The sequence below is a fragment of the Lucilia cuprina genome, chromosome 6 (genome assembly GCF_022045245.1).
Source record: "Lucilia cuprina isolate Lc7/37 chromosome 6, ASM2204524v1, whole genome shotgun sequence".
Taxonomy (NCBI): Eukaryota; Metazoa; Arthropoda; class Insecta; order Diptera; family Calliphoridae; genus Lucilia; species Lucilia cuprina.
This window is the reverse complement of record NC_060954.1, coordinates 34746335-34767625: the sequence shown is the minus strand read 5'-3', so window position 1 is coordinate 34767625 and position 21291 is coordinate 34746335. Positions and strand designations below refer to the sequence as shown.

Sequence of the window (21291 nt, the reverse complement as noted above, 5' to 3'; positions counted from 1 at the left end):
ATTAACGAACACAAAGGTGCAACAGTAGAGACACTTGGCTTCAGATTGCACACAATTGCTATCGATCAGTATTTGAAATTAGTGGGCGAAATTTTTAACATGAAATGCCAACGCAATATATTTTTATGTTTTATCTGCTTGATAGGTTTTTATTCTTCTTTGGAATTGTATAAGATGACACACTTTATTGTCAATTGAAACACGTTGATTTGAATAGACGCCAGATTCCAATAGTTGTTATTAAATGGAATTTTTAGTTTTATAAAGAATCTAGTATAAACTAAGTGATAAGTTATGTGATAAATTTAATACATTTAAGGGAATTTAGTAGAATTTTTGAAAATTTCAGATTTGTATATCTGCGTACTTACATTTATTGAATTAGCGATATTTTTTACATTTGGCACAGGATTCGACATTTATATAGAACTTTAAGTAGGTTTAAGTTACGTGACCTGTTCGCTAGTTAGCTAGTTTACTAGGAGGTCTTGTGGCCCATTGTGATACCCTTAGAATCGCCATTTACTAAGTTGAGTGAATGGCTTTTCTCTTTAATTTTGGTTGACTACGAGTTTCCTGGAGTCTCCGTTAGAACCAGCCAGATATTTCTCATAAAAACCGATCCAGTTTACTAGTAATGCATTTCTGAGATAGCCCACATCATGGAAAAGAGGTCTACAAGATAGAGTAGTCTGTGCTTTTTTAAGACTGGGCAGTCACATTGAAGGTGTTGTACCCTTTCCACCTCTTCATCATTAAAACAGCTTCTACAGCAGCTATAACGTCTGTATCTCATACCTTCCGACATATGCCTAATCGAGTTCTTACTAAGAGACAAAATTGGGTTAGAGCAGTCTCGATATTCTACAAGAATGGATAATATTTACTGTAATCGGTAGACCCAAATACGATTCCATACTTATGCTTAGAGAAGACTGTATGAACAGAATAAATCTTGAACATAGTCTGACAAGAAACGGAAATTCAATGTTATTACTTGTATAAGATACAACCCAGCATCAGACTTTGTTTTTCGGCAACAGCACTGAAATATAGATTTCACCATGTAACCAGCATTCTCTACCACCGCTACCAATAAAAAGTTTGGAAATCTGCCCTGTAGGCTACGGATACTCGTGGTACAAGATAGATTGTCTGGTCCAATCCCATACCAATATATTTGACATGATCAGTTTATAGACCCAGCATACTGTAGATACTGGTCGCACTTCTTTTTATCAAGGTAACATGCCTTTGGGTACAGTGAAGTAACTATAGATTATGCAATCACCTTCAAAAGCGAGAAATCTTTTCAATTTCATTTACAAAAAGTGCTGGGGAGATTCAATAAAGAAACCAGCAGGCAGAGAGTAAAATACTGTAACATCCACTAACGTCTATTCACCTGGTTGGTTGGATCTTTTTTCGTCAAGAATGTACTCTTTGTAAACGAGAGTGGCCTCCGGAAGGTTAGTGGTTAGTGTTCTAGTCTGGTAGACCGGAGGTGGTGGGTTCGATTCCCACCCGTGGCACTGGTTAAGGAGCGCACAACAGTCCCGATAGAGGCCTAAGTGTATTTCTTCAGATTTGATGTGTATACATCCTCCTTTCAAACTAACTACCTAACTTCCTGACTAACTAACTAACTAATTAAACGAGAGTGTCATTTTTGCACGTAAGAGCGTACAAAGTCTACAATTTACTGTCGAGTAATCTAAGGGCTAAACTCTTAAAAAATTTAAATGAAATGATTCATTACTATGAATTGATGCATTTGGATTAGCTTTGTATTTGTCTCGTTGTAATCTAGAGAGTGACTACAGGCACATGTGATAATAGTTAGTCATCTGGGTAACGAATATGTATGGATAACTGTAATTAGTATGTTAAAATACTATAAATAATTATATCAATAATTTGTGAACAAGTTGACTGTCCTTGCCGCTAAACCATCCTTTAGCTAAAATATCCTTACCACTTAAATACTTATTCAGCTTTACGACCTTCAACCTTAAATTCTTTTTTCAAAAAAAAGCTGAAGTCCATTGCAACTTTTCCACATTTACAAATAAATTGAAACCCTATTTATTTTTAAGGCAAGAATACAAAAGAAATTAATTTGGGCCATATCAGCGCAGCAGTAAAAGTTTACAGTTTGGCGACTTTTACTCTAACCGTTATCGATTAAATAAGAAAACTTTAGAAATTTGTCTTTAAAATAAAAAATAATAAGGGTTTATTAAATTTCAATTTCACAAATTAAATTTTAATTTCACAAACAATTATGGATTAATTAACCAAATACAAATAAAATACTTATATTTAAAATATTACACCAAAAAAAAACGCTAAATGTGTAATATGGTTCATTTATTTCTAAGAAACATTTACACAATTTTGTAAATTCCCCATTGCCATAAAATTAAAACGACACTATATACATATACATACATAAGAATGTTCCTCAATCATTAGAAAATGTAGTATATTTTTTTGGCCATTTACTTCATACACGACACACATGCACTTACATATTTTGATGATTAAATCCTCCCATTAAAATTATAAGGAAATTCGTTTTTCCTTCCATTTACGAATTCTTTTGTTTAAGCAGACGATTTGCAATTCTTTGCGTTGGCAACTCAATTAAAATCAACATTAAAAATGCTGACATTATGGACAAAACGATGACGGTGAAAAAATCGGCTCCCGAACCGACTTCGGTAAAGTTGGTGGGTTCGTTGCGTAAACCAAACATGGCCACAACAACGACGGGAGCCAGCATATAAATGCTGAAACAGAATTTATTCAAAAATAAAAACGGTCGCGCACTCAGCAACACATTGAGACAGCCACCGCGACCACAAGCGCACATGATGATGACACCACCGATGCAAAGTGCGAAAAGCAATTTACCCATGGACATAATTGTCGCCACCACCCAAGAGGGCGTAGAGCGCCAATAACTCATAAAATTTGTTGTCACATAGAGGACAATGCAAAAAAGCCAAAATGCTTTACGACCGAATGTGCGAACATGTTCTTTATGTTCATGCTGATTTTCATGGTAATGATGACGATGATGCAGATGCTGGTGATGGAGCTGTGGATGATGAGACTCTGCCATTACACTGACATGTTGTTGCTGTTGTTGTTGTTCGACTTGATGCTCTGTTTGTTGCAGTTGTTCTTTTTGGTGTTGATGTTGGTGTCGTTTTTGTTGTTGTTGCTGTTGACGTTGTTGCAGTGTGTGCATTAACCAACCCATTGTTGCACCACCCAAGTAAGGTGGTATGCGAACCCACGGCTTGACATACAACTGATTGAGTGTACTGTAGATGACATCGATTCTGTCAAAGTAAATGTTGAATGAATGAATAAATAAATGAAAATGTTGGTTAGAAAGGTTTCCCCAGATTGATGTTTTATTTGTTTGTTTAGTTGTATGGTTTACTGGTTGTGGATTGAGGGTTTTGATGGTGGATGGACTTTTTCGTTTGGTTAGTTTTATCGTAAAATGAACTTAAAGTTAAACTAAATAGTTTAAAGGAGTTTAAAGTTTATACCTCGTTGACAAGCATATTGCAACATACAAACGTACATATGTATGTGTATAATCTAATAACAACAATTTGTTACTTTACCAACATCAATATGTGGAACAGTATCATTTGCTACTGGTCCTTACTACTTACTCAAATGTTATTCCATTGCCAAAATTACACATCCAACCGATGACCACAAATCCCAGTGCTAATGTGACAAATACTATTTTGGCTGCAATTGGCTTTTTAACATGCACAAACAACAATCCAGTGAATAAAATAAAATATTGCATTTCACATGCTAAATACCAGGTCCACGAGCAACAAATATCATTCATGTCCAGCAAATTGTGTATGTAAAGGAGATTATACCACCAGTTGCTATAAGGAAATTTCACAAAATAAAAATGTGTTAAATAAATGAAAAGAACTACATCAATTTAATAAGTAATTCAATATATTGCGTAATTTGTTTTGGAATAGGTGTTGTTAGTACAGGTCAAAATTTTAAAGATAAATTAATATGTGTAATACTTTTGGTTGAAATCGGTCCATTTTTTCTTCTAGCTTCCATATAACCTGACCTTCCGATATGTATCTAATATTTATATTTATAAAAACATATCACCAATTTTCGTAATAATCGGTTCAAATATTAAAAAAATCGGACTTTGTTAATAAAATCGGTAGCCAAATATCTAGAGGATAGGTCTAATTAGGAATTAGTAAGATAGTCGATATTAAAACTTGTTTGGAAACATGTTTTGATTTTCGGGAAAGTCGTAAAGGCACATTTGTATCTAGTTACTTTTTGGTGATCGAAGAAAAAAAATAAATAGTTATTGCTGGGAAAGTAAATATTTTGGTGGCATCCTTTATAAATTTAGATTTTCAAAATCTATTCCGTTATATATGATGAAAAAGAAGTTTTAATTTCAAAACATATTGCGTTACCTTCAAAGTTGCAACATGTAGTTTGATTAAGAGGTTCACATCATTAAATCCCCTGAGGAATTAACTTAAACCATAAGAATGTATTGTAATCCTTGATCAGAAATTTTAATGAACACATTATAATATAAGAGATCTAATGCTAGAAAACCATGCTAAGAGTTCGTTGTGTGCATGATGCTACGGATCTGGTAAAGTGGCTAGATTCTTTTTCTATTAAGAGATATAAAACAAAACTTACAAACGTACTTCTCTTAACTTTATGCGACCAGACAAATACTGGACTAATTGGAAGGCTATACACAAACATAGGACTTGTTCGATTTAATAACAGACACAGATATGGCGGAAACTTTAATATACTGATCTCAGATATAAACATATGCACTGCAATCTACCTAATCACAACACTAGCTTCCAGGAAGATGTCCAGCTAATAACGTATGGTTTTAAACGGAATAAAACAAACAAACATAGTTAAATTTAGGACGTATTAGATTGAGTAACAGCTACAGAACTAGACCACTACGAAATAATGGACTACGAAAGATCGAATGTTGAATGGACATGTGGACTTTAGACATAAAAATCGATATACCACTCAAAGGAACCGGACATCAGGGTCGAAGATTCCTCTTTTGCACAAGGGGCACATGTGAGACGCGTTTGTCACCCGAAGGCAGAGAAGTGGCTGACTTTTGATCAGCTAGAGCAGCACTCGCGGCTGCGGAGGTTCTTGTCACAACAGACAGAGGTACCTCACCACTGGGGACCTTACCCACAACTGAAGGTTTGTTGCGAGGGATTGGTTAGCAAGCAGCCAGCTTGGGCCGACTGCTTGTGGGTTTTGTTGTTGCTTAGGAAGCTTGCGAATTAGACAGGCCTGGTGCTACCACCTGACTATTTGGGCGCCGGTAACATTCGATTCACCACAGCCCGGTGTCGCCGCCATGGGAATAGGGTTTCCGGAGATTGTTAAGCTCCGAACTGGATGCGAGGGGCATTATTTTTCTTGTTGTGACATCATTGTGTGGGGGTTTCCGCATTTTACTATCAGGAAACAAAGCTTCCATCCCTCTGAGATTAAACAGACCATCAAGCAGGCCAATATGGAAACAGACGCTTGATGCCTACCTCAGTAATAGGAGAAGCAATCGATAGAGCGAGTATTGACAGACCGCCCAATATAGGAAACAGACGTTTGTCAGGTGGGAGGTGTAGTGCTTAGTATCGTGCTCGTCCTATGACCCGTCTGACAGGTGATCCCTTGGAGCCAGCCATCTAGGGCAGAGCTGACATTGCATTTAACCTTTATACCGCGACAAGTTATCTTGTCAGTTCCCTTCTCTTTACAATAAGTTTAAAAATTCGTTTGAAAATGTTCCACGGGACACCCTAATATGCATGAATATGTTATTCTTTGTATATGAATAAAACTTGTCATTACAAAACCATCATAAACAAATTAGGAAAATTCTAGTTACTTATTGTTTGTCAATTAATCTTATTTGAGAAAAAACAAAATAGATTCTGATCAATACTTGATTATGTTTTACATATGTATGTACCTCGCATATATAAAAAATACAATTAGAATATTTTTAAATAAAAAGATACAATTACACTGATTGTAATGTAATTTACATGCTACCCGTATAATTTCTTTTATAAAAAAATGTCATCATACAAATAAATACTTACGTCTTACAATAGAAACCACTATTTTCGCTTAAACGAAAGGGTGAATACATATTAAGAAAATCCAAAATCATGGTACTCAACAGCATTGTAACAATCATTACAGGAGTTAAACTGTAAAAAAGTTAAACAATTATTCATTTAACTAAATATCAAATCTCAAACAACTTACCGTATATAACGTTGCAACAAAGAACGAATAAAAAGTTTTAAATTTCCACACCAGGATTGCCGTCTTATTTGTTGTAATAATTTGACATTTGATAGGAAGTTATTTACTAAAAGAAAAGAACTAGAAAATAATTAGTTTTAATAATTTTATAAAATAACAGCCAATTCTTTAAGTTTTTTCATTCAAAAACCTCATTATAAAGAAAACATCCACATAGAAACAGGCCTGCAAAACTGGCTGCAAAGTAAAAGCCTCCAGTTTGGCAAAGATAAAGGGTGTATTCGATATGGCAAACAGGGAATAGTAGTAGACATGAAATACTGTTATCCACAAACAGATGATGGTGCGAAAACCCGTCATTGCAGTTAAAAATTTTGAATTCGAATTTGAATTCTCTAAACTCATAACGGTTTTATAATTAAGCGAAAAACGAAAGCACATCAAAAGCTCTTCCCATATGGAACTTTCGCTCAAGTCATATTGATTTGCTGGCACTTCATGGTTGCGGATATTGTTGTTGGTGGTGGGTATACCGTTGATTGGTGAATTCAGTTTGCTGTTCATATGTGATGTTTGTTGTTGAAGCTTTATTTTATTTTTGGAATTATAAAGAATTTCGGCGAATATTGCCAATAGAGTGGTTGTTATGAGTATCGTACTGGAAGAAATTAAGAAAAGATTTTGTTAAAAGTGTTGCCAGCACGAAGGGGTATCATTTAACAAAAATTTCTTACACATACGTACTTACATAAATAAAATACTTCCTGTTTGAATAATATACTTCCAACTGAAATGGGCAGCTTTTGCATCTAAAGCTTTCATTTTTAACTTAAAATTACGTTGCATTTGAAATAACTCCTTTTGAAAATAAATATCGGTGTAGAAACTTATTTTGGAGACACTACAACTTTTTGGCAAACACAAACCCAAATGAATAAGATTCTGAAAATAAAAATTAAAATTAGTTGTTAACATGCATTTAATTTCAGAATTATTTCTCACCTCGAAGGGTAATTTAATGTCTATATAATAGGGTGTGGTAAAATTTAAATACACCACAAAGAATTGCACTGGAAACGGACTGGTGGCATTGAAAATTGGTGGCTGTGAATGTGATAAACTGATGGTGAACGGGTCATTAAGATCTGCGCATAAATCCGGGGTACCAAACCAAAAATAGTTCCCCCAAGTAAATGTTTTAGGAGCTGAACCAAATGAGTCCAAAACTGTAAGAAAACAATTTAAATATCATATTAGTAAATTTTAATTTTATTTCTATAACAATAAGAAATTAAAACAAGTAAGAAAATTTCCTATTTCCAATTAGAAATATTTCTTATAAGCACAATTTTATACAGTACATTCCTATTCCTATTCCTATTCACTTTTATCTTGTCGTTGTCGACACTAACGACTTACATTATTTATTAGATTTTAAACAAAGTTCCATCTGTAAATTAAATACATATATTATATATATATATATATATATTATATATATATATATATATATATATATATATATATATATATAATATATATATATAAAATTATATATATATATATATATAATATATATATATAATATAATATATATATATATATATATAATATTATATATATAAATTTATATAATATATATATATATATATATATATATATATAATATATATATATATTTATATATATATTATATATATATAATAATATATATATATATATATATATATATATATATATTATATATATATATTTAAATTTAATATATATATATATATATATATATATATATATATATATATATATATATATATATATATATATATATAAATATATATATATATATATATTATATATATATATATATATATATATATATATATATATATAGTTATATATATATATATATATATATTAATCTTCTCATTTAGGAGATTTTTTGTAGAAACAATTTAAATGCTTCTCTATTTTTTTTAGCGAGATATGTTGCCTGCAATATGTATTTTTTCAGTTATTTTTTATGCTCCAAGCTTGTATGAAGGAAAAAAATTATCCTAGAGGCCGTCCACCCCCTAGAATTGTTCTATGGGTTATTAAAATAAGTCGTGCAAAAAATTAGGTCAATAGGACTACGTTAACTGGTGCCGCACTCCCGATGTTTTAAAAACAAGTCAATTTGGACATATTTCAATAAAACAATATAATAAAAAGACTAATTTTCCAAAAAAAATTTCATAAAAATGGGTTTTTCTCGAAATCCTCTATTTTTTTACTGTTTTATTCCCTAATCTGTTGTCCATAAATCCCTATGAGTTCTCCCAAAAATATTGAAATTTGTTTAACAAAGTATCAAAAAAAACTTAAATTTGAATTTTGAAACGACCGTTAAAAATATCAAAATTTTTCAACCATAGCTGAGAACAGGTTTACGTTATTCTATAAGGACAAAAACTCATATTCAAGTAACTAAAGATGTATTTTAAGTACTACAATTGTTTTATTAGAATATTTTCAAAAATATGTTTATTTTTTATCACATTTCGAATTCAAGTGCTCTGAGACACGATAATGGCCTGGGGAATTTTTAATAACTTCTACATTTTTTAACCAATTTTTGTGTTTTTTATCTTTTTGTAACGCTAATTCTGTGTACATTACGATTCATTGACAATAAAATACAAAACTAATTATTTAATGACAAAACTTTTGTGAAAACTGAAAAAATGCATATTTTCCCCTTGTAAATGCATCTTCAAACTTCAGAGCCGTTGCGGCACCAGTTAACGTAGTCCTATTGACCAAATTTTTTGCACGACTTATTTTTATAAACAATTTTAGAGGGGGAGACGGGCAACAATTTTGGAGGGGGAGACGGGCAAATTTCGAAATTTAGTTTTTTTGGAGCACTCTAATATACATATAGTAAATACTATAGAACAAACTATAGTGAAGAATATAGAACAGTATAAAGTCTATAGTCAAGACTATAGAAAAGTCTATACTCAAGACTATAGAAGAGTCTATGGTCAAGAATAGAATATAGAATAATCTATACTGGAATATAGAACAGTCTATAGTCAAGGCTATAGAGTCTATATTCAAGAATGTAGAATAGTCTATAGTAAAGGTTATAGAAAAGTTCTAAAGACTTGACTATAGAACAGTCTATAGTCGACACTTTAGAACAGTTTATAGTCAAGACTATAGAACAGTCTATAGTCAAAACTTTAGAATAGTTTATAGTCAAGACTATAGAACAGTCTATAGTCAAGATTATAGAACACTCTATAGTATAGACCAGTACAGTAAAAACTATAGATTTCTAAATCTATAGAACAGACAGTCTATAGTCAAGACTATAGAACAGTCTATATCCCAGACTATAGAGCGGTCTAAAGTAAAGACTATAGAATAGCCTAAAGTAAACAGTATAATATCTATAACCAATACTACAGAGCAATCTATCTAGAACATCTTATAGTCAAGGCTTTTGTAGCGTCGAAAAGCTGAATTAAAAATATCAAGAATAAGTCTATAGACAAGATTATAAAACAGTCTATAGTTAAGACTATAAAACAGTCTATAGTTAAGACTATAGAACAGTCTATAACCACGAAACTTATTTTATTAAATTCTTGCTGCTATTCGAATTTATAGAAAATTTAAAATTTGGCTATGTTGAGTTATAGAGTGTTAAATAATAAACAGCTGTATATTTGAAAACGCTTTCATGTTTAAGTTTACATGAGTTGGTTGCGCAAGTTGAAAATGACATAATTTAAATTAATATTTTTTATAAATGAAGACATAACATGCACATTGGGTACTTAAACTATGTTTAAAGGCAAAATAACCTTAAAAAGGGATTCGAAATGTCCATGGACACTATGGAATTTTTAAAAGTGTTACAATATTTACATTAAGTCCATATTTTAACTCGATTTACATTTTAATTTTTTTTAACGAATTACTCGTATTTGGTATAATGCGTTAAATAGAAGTATCCTGGTATAGTCAGACATGACGAACGTTATTATACCCTACACTAGTTATGAATTAACTGAAATGGGTCCTATTGAATTTTTCCTTAATTTAAAGGTACATACATACATATTGTAGCAATATATAGAAAAAACTGATTAAAAACCCCTTATATATGGCAGTATGTTTAAGTATGGGCTGTTTCAAATAAATTGGAGACATTAATGTTTAAATGAAACTAGCTATAGCCAGTCTGCTTTGCTATTCTAAAAATAATAGTTATATAAAACTTACTTTACGATTTATTTTAGATTCTACCACTAATAGTTTTTGCTTTACGAATTTTTGTATTTAACTCCAATAGGAGGTATCACGCCTATTGCTAGCATATGTAATTTATCCATAAATGTTTTACTTTAATAGTTTCCGAGATATGAGACTTTGCCTATTTTTATTTTCCTTAATATTCATGTTGTTACGAAAGTGGCGCCGAGACCCTAGCTGTTATTGATTCTTAGCTATATGTACGATATTCTGCTCATTTTAACCCAATGTCAATGTTGTTCATACAAACTTTAACATTATCGACAGAATCAGGCGTATATAGGATGTAGTTCCGCCGATTTTGGTAGTCATACTTTTTTAGTTTTTTTTAAATAATTTCACTAATGCACCGATTTCGTCATTGGTCAAAAAAGGATAATAAATAGGCAGACAACCCCCATATTAAATTAAAACAAAAATTAATTTATCTGGTAAAGTTAGTCAACGAAAAAAGTTATACACCTAAAGAGTTCAGTTATATATGAAATGTATAATTGTGATCCAATTTCAAAAATAAACATTTACAATTTACCAAGCCAAGATTATAATTGTGTAGTTTTTTTATGGTACATTCACATTGAACAATTTACGAGTTTTCAGAAATGAAAACTTGTTTGAAAACTCCACCGTTCATATTGATATTGATATGTCAAATAACGCACAATTATTAAAAATATAGGTTAGTGCAAAAAAATAACATGTATTTCACACAAACATACACATGTCTTATTGTTATATTGCTTGTCATAAAAATGTATAAAAATAATATAAATTTTTATTTTATTTTTATAAAATTTGAACCGAAAGTAGTTTCCAGACATGAAACAAGGATCATGTCAAAGTCAGATATAGTTAGCAAGGTATCTTTCCTTCATAAAAAAACTTTCAATCTCGAAACACTATAGAACTAGATTACTAATGACGATCTCTCTATGAAATCAACGATAAACTTAAAAGTTCTATCTAGAAAGAAAGGGGTTTTTATATAAAAATGCTATAATGGAGTTCTTATGTAGAGTAATTTTTGGCCCAATTTTCAAAAAAAAATATATATATATATAAAGATTTTCGTTTCTATAGAATTTATTTATGTGGAATTACGTTTCTATATTTGTATTACTAAGTAGTTATATGTGTAAGTGTCCATCATACATTACAGTATAATTTCTGGAACAAACTTTTTAATGACTCTTAAATCTATATTGCGGGGAGCATTCTTTTTTTGAGTAATATCGTGGGGCCGATATTACTCAATACTAAATAACTGTACTTTCAACAGACAGGCAAACACACAGAAGGACGGACATCGCCTTAAAATTTAATTAAAGGTTCCAGAATAGACATACTTTTGTGGGTCGACGAGCAATATTTCGATGTGTTACGATGTGTTACTCCAAATTTTTTTGTGGTAATTTTATTGGCCCTTGAATTCAATTAGTTAAGGTAAACTAATCTAGGAACTAATGAATTATGAGCACTATTTTAGCCTTTCTTTTCTGGTTCTAAATTCATTGCTTTAAATTCTAGGCCAAAGCCAATTATAGGGAATTTTATCAATATATATTGGGCACATTAGCATTCTATACACAAACATCGAAAACGTCCAATCGCGTACTTGAGACAGGAGCAACAAAAGATTGAATATATTTAATATAAACAAGTGGGAGTGTTATATTAGGATGTGCCGAATCTCATATACCCACCATCAAATCGTATGCCTTAAAAGAAATGTTTCCCTATAAACATTAGGTGATATTATTTATCAAATTAACTGAAGAGGACCTTATTTGAGAAATAGTGTTAATATTTGACCGTTTTTCATAAAAAAATTTAGACCAATTTTGGTTCATACAAAATATCGTTACAGAGAATATCACTTCGCGACACTTTCCGCATGAAATCGGGTAGGAAAAATTACGTTCCTAAAAATGTTTCTTATATAAAATTTCATAACTGTTCACGTATTTTTTAGTCAGCAAAGATCGTTAAAGTAATTTTCTTATGGACCGATCCTTAATGCATTTGGTAGAGAGATTTTAACTTGTATAAAAAATATGTTTGTCGAATTCCTTCGCTTTTCTGTATTCGAAGTTTATCGTTTTATTCGTACTTTTGAAACAGATATGACCATTAAGACTGATTTTCTGGGGTCCACTTGTAAGGGAAAACGTGAACCGATTTTGCCTATTTTCATTACCAAACAAACCTTACCTATATATAAAATTTGTGGAAAATTTCGATCTTCTATCTCGTTCCATTCGGATTCTATAGTGTTTTCAATAGACGGACGAACAGACATGGTTAGATCATCTTAGAATTTAATAAGGAACCAGAATAAATATACTTTTGTGGGTCTATTACCAATATTTCGATGTGTTAAAAACGAATGATGGCGGGTATAAAATGAGAACTATAATGGGATGAATTAACAACATAAGGCAGAGAACCCCAATCCTGCAACTTGGTATAATGTAACGGCGGTTAGAACAACAAAAATCTTATGGGGTGATCAAAAAAAAAAGCGGAATGAAAGGTTAGTTTAATAGTAGGTATTCTGAGTCAATGCACAGAATTGGGAACTCACCTATACCATATGGTACGAATGTATTCAGATGGATATTAAGCATGCAAAGAGGATAACGAAACTCTAAAACACTTTGTCACTATAAGGCTTTTGTCAAAATTAGACACAAATGTCTTGTAGACCATGTTATTCTTAATATTTCTTCCCTCAGGGAACACTGATTGGAAATTCTAAAAAAGCACGTCTATTTAAATTACTGTTATTGAAAGTCATAGTAGTGCTACTACTTCCACATTATATAATAATTTCAGTTCGAAGTTATCGTAATATTATTAATAATATTAATTTAGATGCTGACAAAATTAGAGTTTGTTTCTTTTAACGAGGATATCATTGGCACTTAACTCTTCCATTTACTCTATGTTGTAATGTTGATTCTAATTAAGACCTTTTATGGAACTATTGTAATTTGTGACAAAATAAATATGCTTGAGGGTAAACGACCAATAATTTAAATTGTTACAAAGAGAATAACTAAATCAGCATTTTTTAAAAAAAAAACATATGTATATGTTTTCTTGGTAAACAACATTTGAAAGACTCCAAATTCAGCATTAACGTAAAATTAAACTGGCTTTCTTTCGATGACACAGTTGTACACTGAAACACTTTGCAATTGTCATTGGAAAAATATTGCTGAATGGACAAACTTAATTTTTTATATTGACAACTTGTGTTACTTGTTACTGGATTTTCACCTTTTTCACAAAATTTGGGTATATTGTTTTATTTTTTTGCTGGCTGGATATATAATTTACACTTTTATATAGGGGTTTCCAAATTATTTTACGACATATTTTTTAATTTCACAAATCATTTGATTACTTCATAGAACTTAAAGCAATTTAATATTTCAACTGAATACCCTTAATACATGTAAAAACACCAAAATAGTACATATTTTGTTTTTTTACACTTGATCATGAAATCAAGTACTTCTCATTCATGCGAAACACAATATTCATTCATTTACACACACACTGACAGACACTCACACACCTTTTAATCCCCAAACTTCATGTTTGGCCATTGCATTTAACATTATTTCAAGTTCTTGGCCACACTGAGTATGATTTTCATATAAAACACCCAAACTGGCTATACCAACAAGGAAATTATGCTCAACCAGTTGTTGAACCCCGGCCAACGTCTCCGTTCGTAACACACTTTCGTTATCTAGTACCAATTGCTGCGGTGGCGGCAGCGTCGGAGACATCGCCACTGCTAAAGCATTTACTACAAAAACGCATAAAATACTTAATGCCACCGCAACAGCTCGTGCAACGCGATTTATTCCGCACCACATTTCCGATTGCAACACGTTAACGGTTGTTTCCAACTTAAAGCACAAAAACCAACTGAATGCCAGCCAACCAAACAGCAGTTGTCTATGAAAAATGAAAATGTATTTTGAAAATGAAAAATAGTTTTTCCAATAGAGTAAGTTAGTATCAGTTGGAATGTGAAATTGGAGTAGCGAAAGGGTTTCGAAAGCTTGCAGTTGTAGTTGATTTTTTATCCAATAGACCACGTACACACATACAAAACAATTTGGAGCTGCAGTAAGTGCAGCTTAGCGCAAAACTATTAGCGTTGATAGACGTGGCCGATGGCGTTGCTTTAAGTGATACTTATATAACAATAACAAACTGTCTGATTATATTTCGATTGTTGTTATTCATACTGACATTTGTAGAGAGTCCATTGGAAGTATGAAATATGCACCACATTTAACTTGTGGACATAATTATAAAATACTTGTTTCAGTAAACTTGCACACGTACATACATATATACATATGTATTAAATTTATCTTGAAATTTAATAAATTTGTTATATATCTTATTATTAGAGTGGCTGCAAATTGAACATTAATGCTATTTGGAAAAATCCATGGCGGTTAAGACAATGCCAATCGTCTGTTGCCCAGATTAGGAGCTGATAATAATCCTACAATTGGTGTGATAGCTTAGCTGATATGTGCATCATGTTAATCATCTTAACATACATGACTAACAAAATCTCACAGATGGAATGGCATCTGTTTGGCAACAACACCTATAGACTATTGGTTGGACAAAAGTCCCATAGTCACTACTCTGTGAAATTCTGTTGTCTTGACAACATCACCGAAATTATTCCGAAATATAAATTGCAATAATTTAATAAACATTATTTGTGATTTGTGTTTCAACTTCAAATGCTTCCCAAGGGACCGTTTAGATAACATCTTCAAGAAAAACTCCTTAATAAAGTCACGCAAATCACTACAAGATCACAAGTTAAATAACTTCACCAATTTATAGGACCAAAGGTCTAGATGTACATACATATATACCCCTGGATATAATAACCAAATAAACACACACAGAGAAAATTTATGTGTCCAGGGTTCGATATATATCAGTGTCCTACAACTCAAAGTTCACAAAAAAGGCCCATAAAAACTAGATAGAATAATATAGACATTGAAAAGAAAAATACCCGCCACAAGGCGCTAAATATACCAAGAGAAAACACCGGGAAAAGCTGGTAAACAATCCCTTTTAACAACAAATATAAAAGAATTGGAAATTCTTGGAAGTTAAAACACTGAACTGTCCGCGGAGAAATATGATATCTTTCACAGGAAAAAAGAACTTGAGCAGACTATCGAAACTCTAAGTCTTGTCTTATTTCAATCCTTAATATGTTATCTTAAAATTTGGAAGATGGCGATTGGAAGGACTTTTACAACAAGCCCTTACAAGCAAACTATGTTCATAACTCAAATCGTAAACGCGAGGAGATAATCACTAACTCTCTAGTGCACCTGCCCTTTCCACAATTAGGAAGATTGCATGTGTAGACAATACAACCTACCCAAAGGAGTCAAATTCATTGAGCAAAAGTTGTTCACCAACTCGCAAAAAAACAGTTTAATGAATGACCATGAATGACCTCCTATCAACAGGGTTAGAAAGATATACTTTGCATCTGTTTACATGCCTTTCGACTCTCCGAAACCAACGTCGGTCATGATGAACAATAAAAATAAAGAAAGTGTTACTGCCAACTTTCACTTTTATAGCTTGGGTAGCATATATATATATATCAATCGCAGGAGACAATCCCTTATGGATTTCATTAATATAAAAGATATTATTTGCCTCGAAGCTATGCCCAGGAGAACAGAGTAGATCCAGAATCTTGGGTAGATTCTTATAAATTTTTCGGTTTTATATATTTTTTGACATTTGAACACAGGAACAGGTATACTAGGTGCCATGATTAGGAGATTAGTAGAAACTAACATAGATACAAATGTCATGGTTAAGGAAGCAATCAAGAGTTTTGCTCCATTTAAAACTACAGAACCGGATCATATTTTCCTGTCACCTTTACAGAAGGAGGCGGAACTGGTTTTGGCTTATTTGTCAAACATATTCAATGTATTCGTAAAATTCGCATATATCCTTGTAATATGACAGAGACAGGATGGTAAAACAAACCATTTGTCACTATTACAGGCTGATATTCAAAGGAATCCCTCACATCATAAACAAGACATGGAATAGCAGATTGAATTGCAAAGTATTAAAGGTCCTATGGCCAAAACTTGATATGGGAGCCAGCAAAATACCTTTAGGACTGGATACACTCAGTCTATAAACTCTGGTAGGAATGCTAACAGAACATTGCTCAGTTAGGGTCTTTGTCTGTAATTGGGACAGCAATATACCGGGCTATTGTAGGTTATTCGAGGATGAGGATAAAACAGAGTCGATCGATCTTATAATTTGCTACTGTCCTAGGATACAGAATCTCAGCAAAAATGGCTATATAATAGGTTCCATGAAGGAATGGTTTCTATTGCGGCTCTTGACTCTCGCAGTTTACTAGTTTTTTTCAAGGGCTTTAGTCACTTCCTTGACTGGGCTTCATAGATGGGCAAATATTTTCTTTCTTATCTTATTATTCTTTAGGGTACTTACTTGTGTTTTTTTCTGTTTTTGAATCTTCATTTTTTGAAGGAAATCACAATGGATCTTATGGTCTTCGAGTAGATATGCACTGTTTTTTATGATGTATAACCGTTCTTAACCTAAACCAAAGGGAATTATTTATAGCAAACTATGTAAACTGCGCATTGGAAGGTTATACACAATCATCGGATGTGCCTGATCGTATACCAGATACAGAATATGTAGGCAACTTTATAACGCTGATCCCAGATAAAATGTCTTGGTCAAGCGGAACATCTAAATTGGGGTATAAAGTGTGGCTGGGGTTCTATATTGCAGATCCAGAAGCAGAAAAATAGCACCGTTTACCAAATCATAACACAAGCTTCCAGGCAGAAATACGAGCAATAACGGAATGCGTAAATTGGATTAGAATAAATATGGCCCCACAGCGCTTAATATATTTACCGACAGCCAAAAGGCAATTAGGGCGAAATTAGGAGATAAAAGTAAATCTAAGACCGTATTGGATTGTAAGAAAGCTTTAACTGAATACTCTCCCAGTGGTAAGGTTCACTTCATATGGGTACCAGCAAACTCGGGAGTAGTCGGTTGCGAAAGAGCGAATGTAATAGCTTTAAAGGGAGGGTGGCTCGGGGCAATTAACCTGACAAACGCAAAACAATTCGACGCAACAAAAGCTGAACTAAAAATATGGGTGAGAGAATCCCATAAGACTTCTTGGAATAATAAAACAGTGAGTAGAACCACGAAATTCCTATAGGGTGACACTGATGAGAGCAAGACGAACAATCTCAAAATGAGCAAGTATGAAGTTAGTATGATAGTACGTATTCTGAGTGGACACACAGGTTTACGAGCACATCTATGCTAAATTGGACGTGAGGATTCAGACGTATGTAGAGCATGTGGAGAGGACAGTGAAACTCTGGAGCAATTTCTTTGCCACTTTCAGGCATTCGTCGAAGTTAGATCCAAATGTTATTCCGGAAATAACATTCCTGACTAATACCGGCTGTTGCCTAGGTGTGTTTCTTTGGACTTGATGTAGTATACATCCTCCTATCAACCTAACCTATATATACGTACAGGAGATATGCTTGGACATTGAATGCGCCTTCAATAACGTGCCAGTTTTATGTGACCGGGCGCTCCGAAACAGGCTAAGAATTCTTTATGGGTATACATAAAAAGTTCTTATGAAGAAAGGAAAAGGAAAACTACTTAGCAAATACATTCGGGAAACTGAGTTTCTGACTATGGGAAGCGATGTTATAACATAATACCTAGCATTCTTTACAAACATTGATTGAAACATTTTTAAGAACTGTGTCCAAAATACTGAATTTATAAACATAGGACAAACAAATGTATGTGTTATATTAATAAGTCAACAATTATTAAGAAGGATACTCACCTCTAATTAAAATAATCAATATTTTAAACTAAATTTATTCACGCACTAAATAATAAATAATTAGTAATTAACGAGTTTAAATTCATAATATGACAAAAAAACAGAAAACAAATAGTTTTTATTGTTATTTAAGATTCATAAAACAATTACCTACCATTAACTTTTGATGACAAAATACATTTAAACCAAGTAAAACAAAAGCAATTTACCCAAAAGAGGTGCGGTTAAGTCAACTAAAATGTTAAAGATCACTTTATTTTTATTATGATTATTACTTTTTTTTGTACTCATTGAACAATCTGACCATAATGTTAAACAAGTGCTCTGGCTGTGTTTGCTATCTTTACACATACATACTTCTTTTAAACATACAGACACAGGCAGACATCCATCGAAATATTTTAAGTTAATTTTTAAGAATTTCAATTATTATTAAATACAATTTACAGAACCGCGTCAATGAACTAGAAAAAGACCCCTCAACATCCTTGAAGAAGAAGCTCTAACCATTTATCATAAAGGGAAAAAAGGTTTCATTTCCTCATTTTGCGGTAAAAAAAGTCAAAAACAAACTTAAAAATTTCTTCCTGCTTATGGTTGTGTTTTGTAGTTGTTGTGTTATTTATTATATTTTTTAGCGAATTATTAAACTTAGCCGCATCATAACATGCGGTTTACATGTTGGGCTGGTCATGGTTGGGAATTTTTTATTGAGCACGTAGCAAGATCATTTCGAATGCGGTAGATTGTTAAAAATATCTGTTTGTATTCCAGGAAGATATTTGTTTTTTAATTTTAACACTTTCTTAATTTTACTGATTTTAACTTATGTGACCTTGAGAGGAGCCGAGGTTTTTCTTTCAGATCCGAAGCGACTCCAGTTGTTATTAACAAATAGGGATAACAGTAGGGTTTGATTTTCACTCTTCATATAGTAGATGCGCTTTTTGTTACCAATTATATATTATAATTAGGATTCTATAGTTGAAACGAAAAGTCAACTTTTCGACTTTTTGCATTTTATAAAAAGTCGATTTTTCGACTTTTCGACTTTTTTCATTTAATTAAAAGTCGACTTTTAGACTTTCTACTATAAGTATTTTATAAATAGTCGACTTTTCTACTTTTACCTACTTTTCGACTATTTTCGACTTTTTCGACTATTTTTTTTTACTTTTTTCCAGTTTTCCGATTATTTTGGAGTTTTTGACTTTTTTCCACTTTTTTAAAAATTTCGGCTATTTTTGACTTGTTTCTACAATTTTCGAGTTTTCGACTTTGTTGATTCAAAATTTAACGAAGATATCTGCAAAATTTCATTCCGCTAGCTTTTTCCATTTGGACTCTATCGTGTTTTCAGGGATGGAAATGGCTAGATCGTCTTAGAATTTAATAAAGACCCAAAATAATTATACTTTTATGGGTTTCAGATGAATATTTCGATGTGTTAAGCAACGTTCACACCTATCAAATATTTGACGAAAATGACGTGATCCATAAATTATTGACATTTTGACAGTTTTCATAGAAAAAATATTTTAACCAGCAGAATATCTAACCGTTAAACCATAACCAGAGAATAAGATTATTAGCCTTAGCCCCGTTAACTCCACCTCCGGTTATCGTTTAATTTATTCTGCCGATTAAAATGTTGTTTGTATGAAAACTGTCAATTTAACCTTAAGATAAAACTAACCAGACATTGTGATCATGGGGGTTAGAGTCTTAAGTGCATTATGAGAATGTATAAAAGGGAACTTTTTGGGATTTATATAGTTCTAAACCTTGAACCATAAAATTGTACCTATAGAGTCCATAAAAAATTAAAACCTATTAAAGAGTATTTTTGTGTTCTTCAAGTAAATGAGAATCTATTAAAGGGTACTTTTTGAGCTTCCTACAATATTGAACCATAAAGGTTAACATGCAAATTCCTGAGTAAATGAGAATCTATAATATACATAAAAAAGCATTTATAAAAAGGGACTTTCTGGTACATTTTAATCTGCAATATTAGAACTATATTTAAAAAATTAAAGTTTTGGGGTCGTGACCCATTGAAAATATGTATGTACCCATCAAAAATAAAATAAAGTACTTCCAAAAGAATAACATTTATCACCACTTCAAAAGTAACACTAAGTGAATTTTTTAACTTCTGTGGAAATGTTGTTTATTGACGTCGAAAGAAATGAAAGGAATCCATCTTTTAATACCCTTCACCTTCGTGAGAAGGGTATATACAAGTTTGTCATTCCGTTTGTAATTTCTATAAGTTAATTTTCCGACCCCATAAAGTATATATATTCTGGATCCTTATAGGTAGCGGAGTTGATTACGCTATGTCCGTCTGTCTGTCCGTCTGTTTGCTTGTTGAAATCAGTTTTTAGAGGACCCCAGATATCGGCGAAATACGAATCTTCAATAATTAGGCATGCTTTCGAGAAGATCCCTATTAAAAATCAGCAAAACCGGAGATATGAGCAAAAATCTGAGACAACCTCTAAAAATTTCATAAAAAATTTAGATTTTTTATTTGTAGTATGTAGGACCGGATTAGGTTCGAAATCTTAAAATGGGATTTTTTTTTGTTACTTTTTTGTTCTACAAAAGGTACTTTTGGGATTTTCTATAATAATGAACCTAGAAACATG

The 21291-nt window shown here is 32.1% G+C and overlaps 1 protein-coding gene across 2 annotated transcripts; it reads right to left on the bottom strand.

Moving 5' to 3' along the window:
• Window positions 1–2212: 2212 nt before the first annotated feature.
• LOC111688647 lies at window positions 2213–14836 on the bottom strand. Of its 2 annotated transcripts, none has more exons than XM_046955068.1 (8): window positions 14255–14836; window positions 7369–7592; window positions 7115–7308; window positions 6557–7024; window positions 6367–6486; window positions 6198–6308; window positions 3696–3926; window positions 2213–3350 (listed from the first exon to the last, which is right to left on the bottom strand). In XM_046955068.1, the coding sequence occupies exons 1-8, from the start codon at window positions 14559–14561 to the stop codon at window positions 2591–2593; spliced, it is 2415 nt and encodes an 804-aa protein (XP_046811024.1). In that variant the 5' UTR covers window positions 14562–14836; the 3' UTR covers window positions 2213–2590. The 2 variants fall into 2 exon arrangements, with proteins under 2 accessions (XP_046811024.1, XP_046811025.1); XM_046955069.1 differs by lacking the exon at window positions 14255–14836 and adding an exon at window positions 13256–13847.
• Between the last annotated feature and the right edge of the window lie 6455 nt (window positions 14837–21291).

Bases quoted from the DNA above. Each gene is read 5' to 3' on its own strand.
- LOC111688647 (XM_046955068.1), bottom strand. From the start codon at position 14,561: ATGTGGTGCGGAATAAATCGCGTTGCACGAGCTGTTGCGGTGGCATTA. The intron at 7,593-14,254 runs GTGTGTGAGTGT...GTTTTCTTACAG, and splicing joins TGAAGTTTGGGGATTAAAAG to TTTTGGACTCATTTGGTTCA. The intron at 3,351-3,695 runs GTAAGTAGTAAG...TTACTTTGACAG, and splicing joins GGCAATGGAATAACATTTGA to AATCGATGTCATCTACAGTA.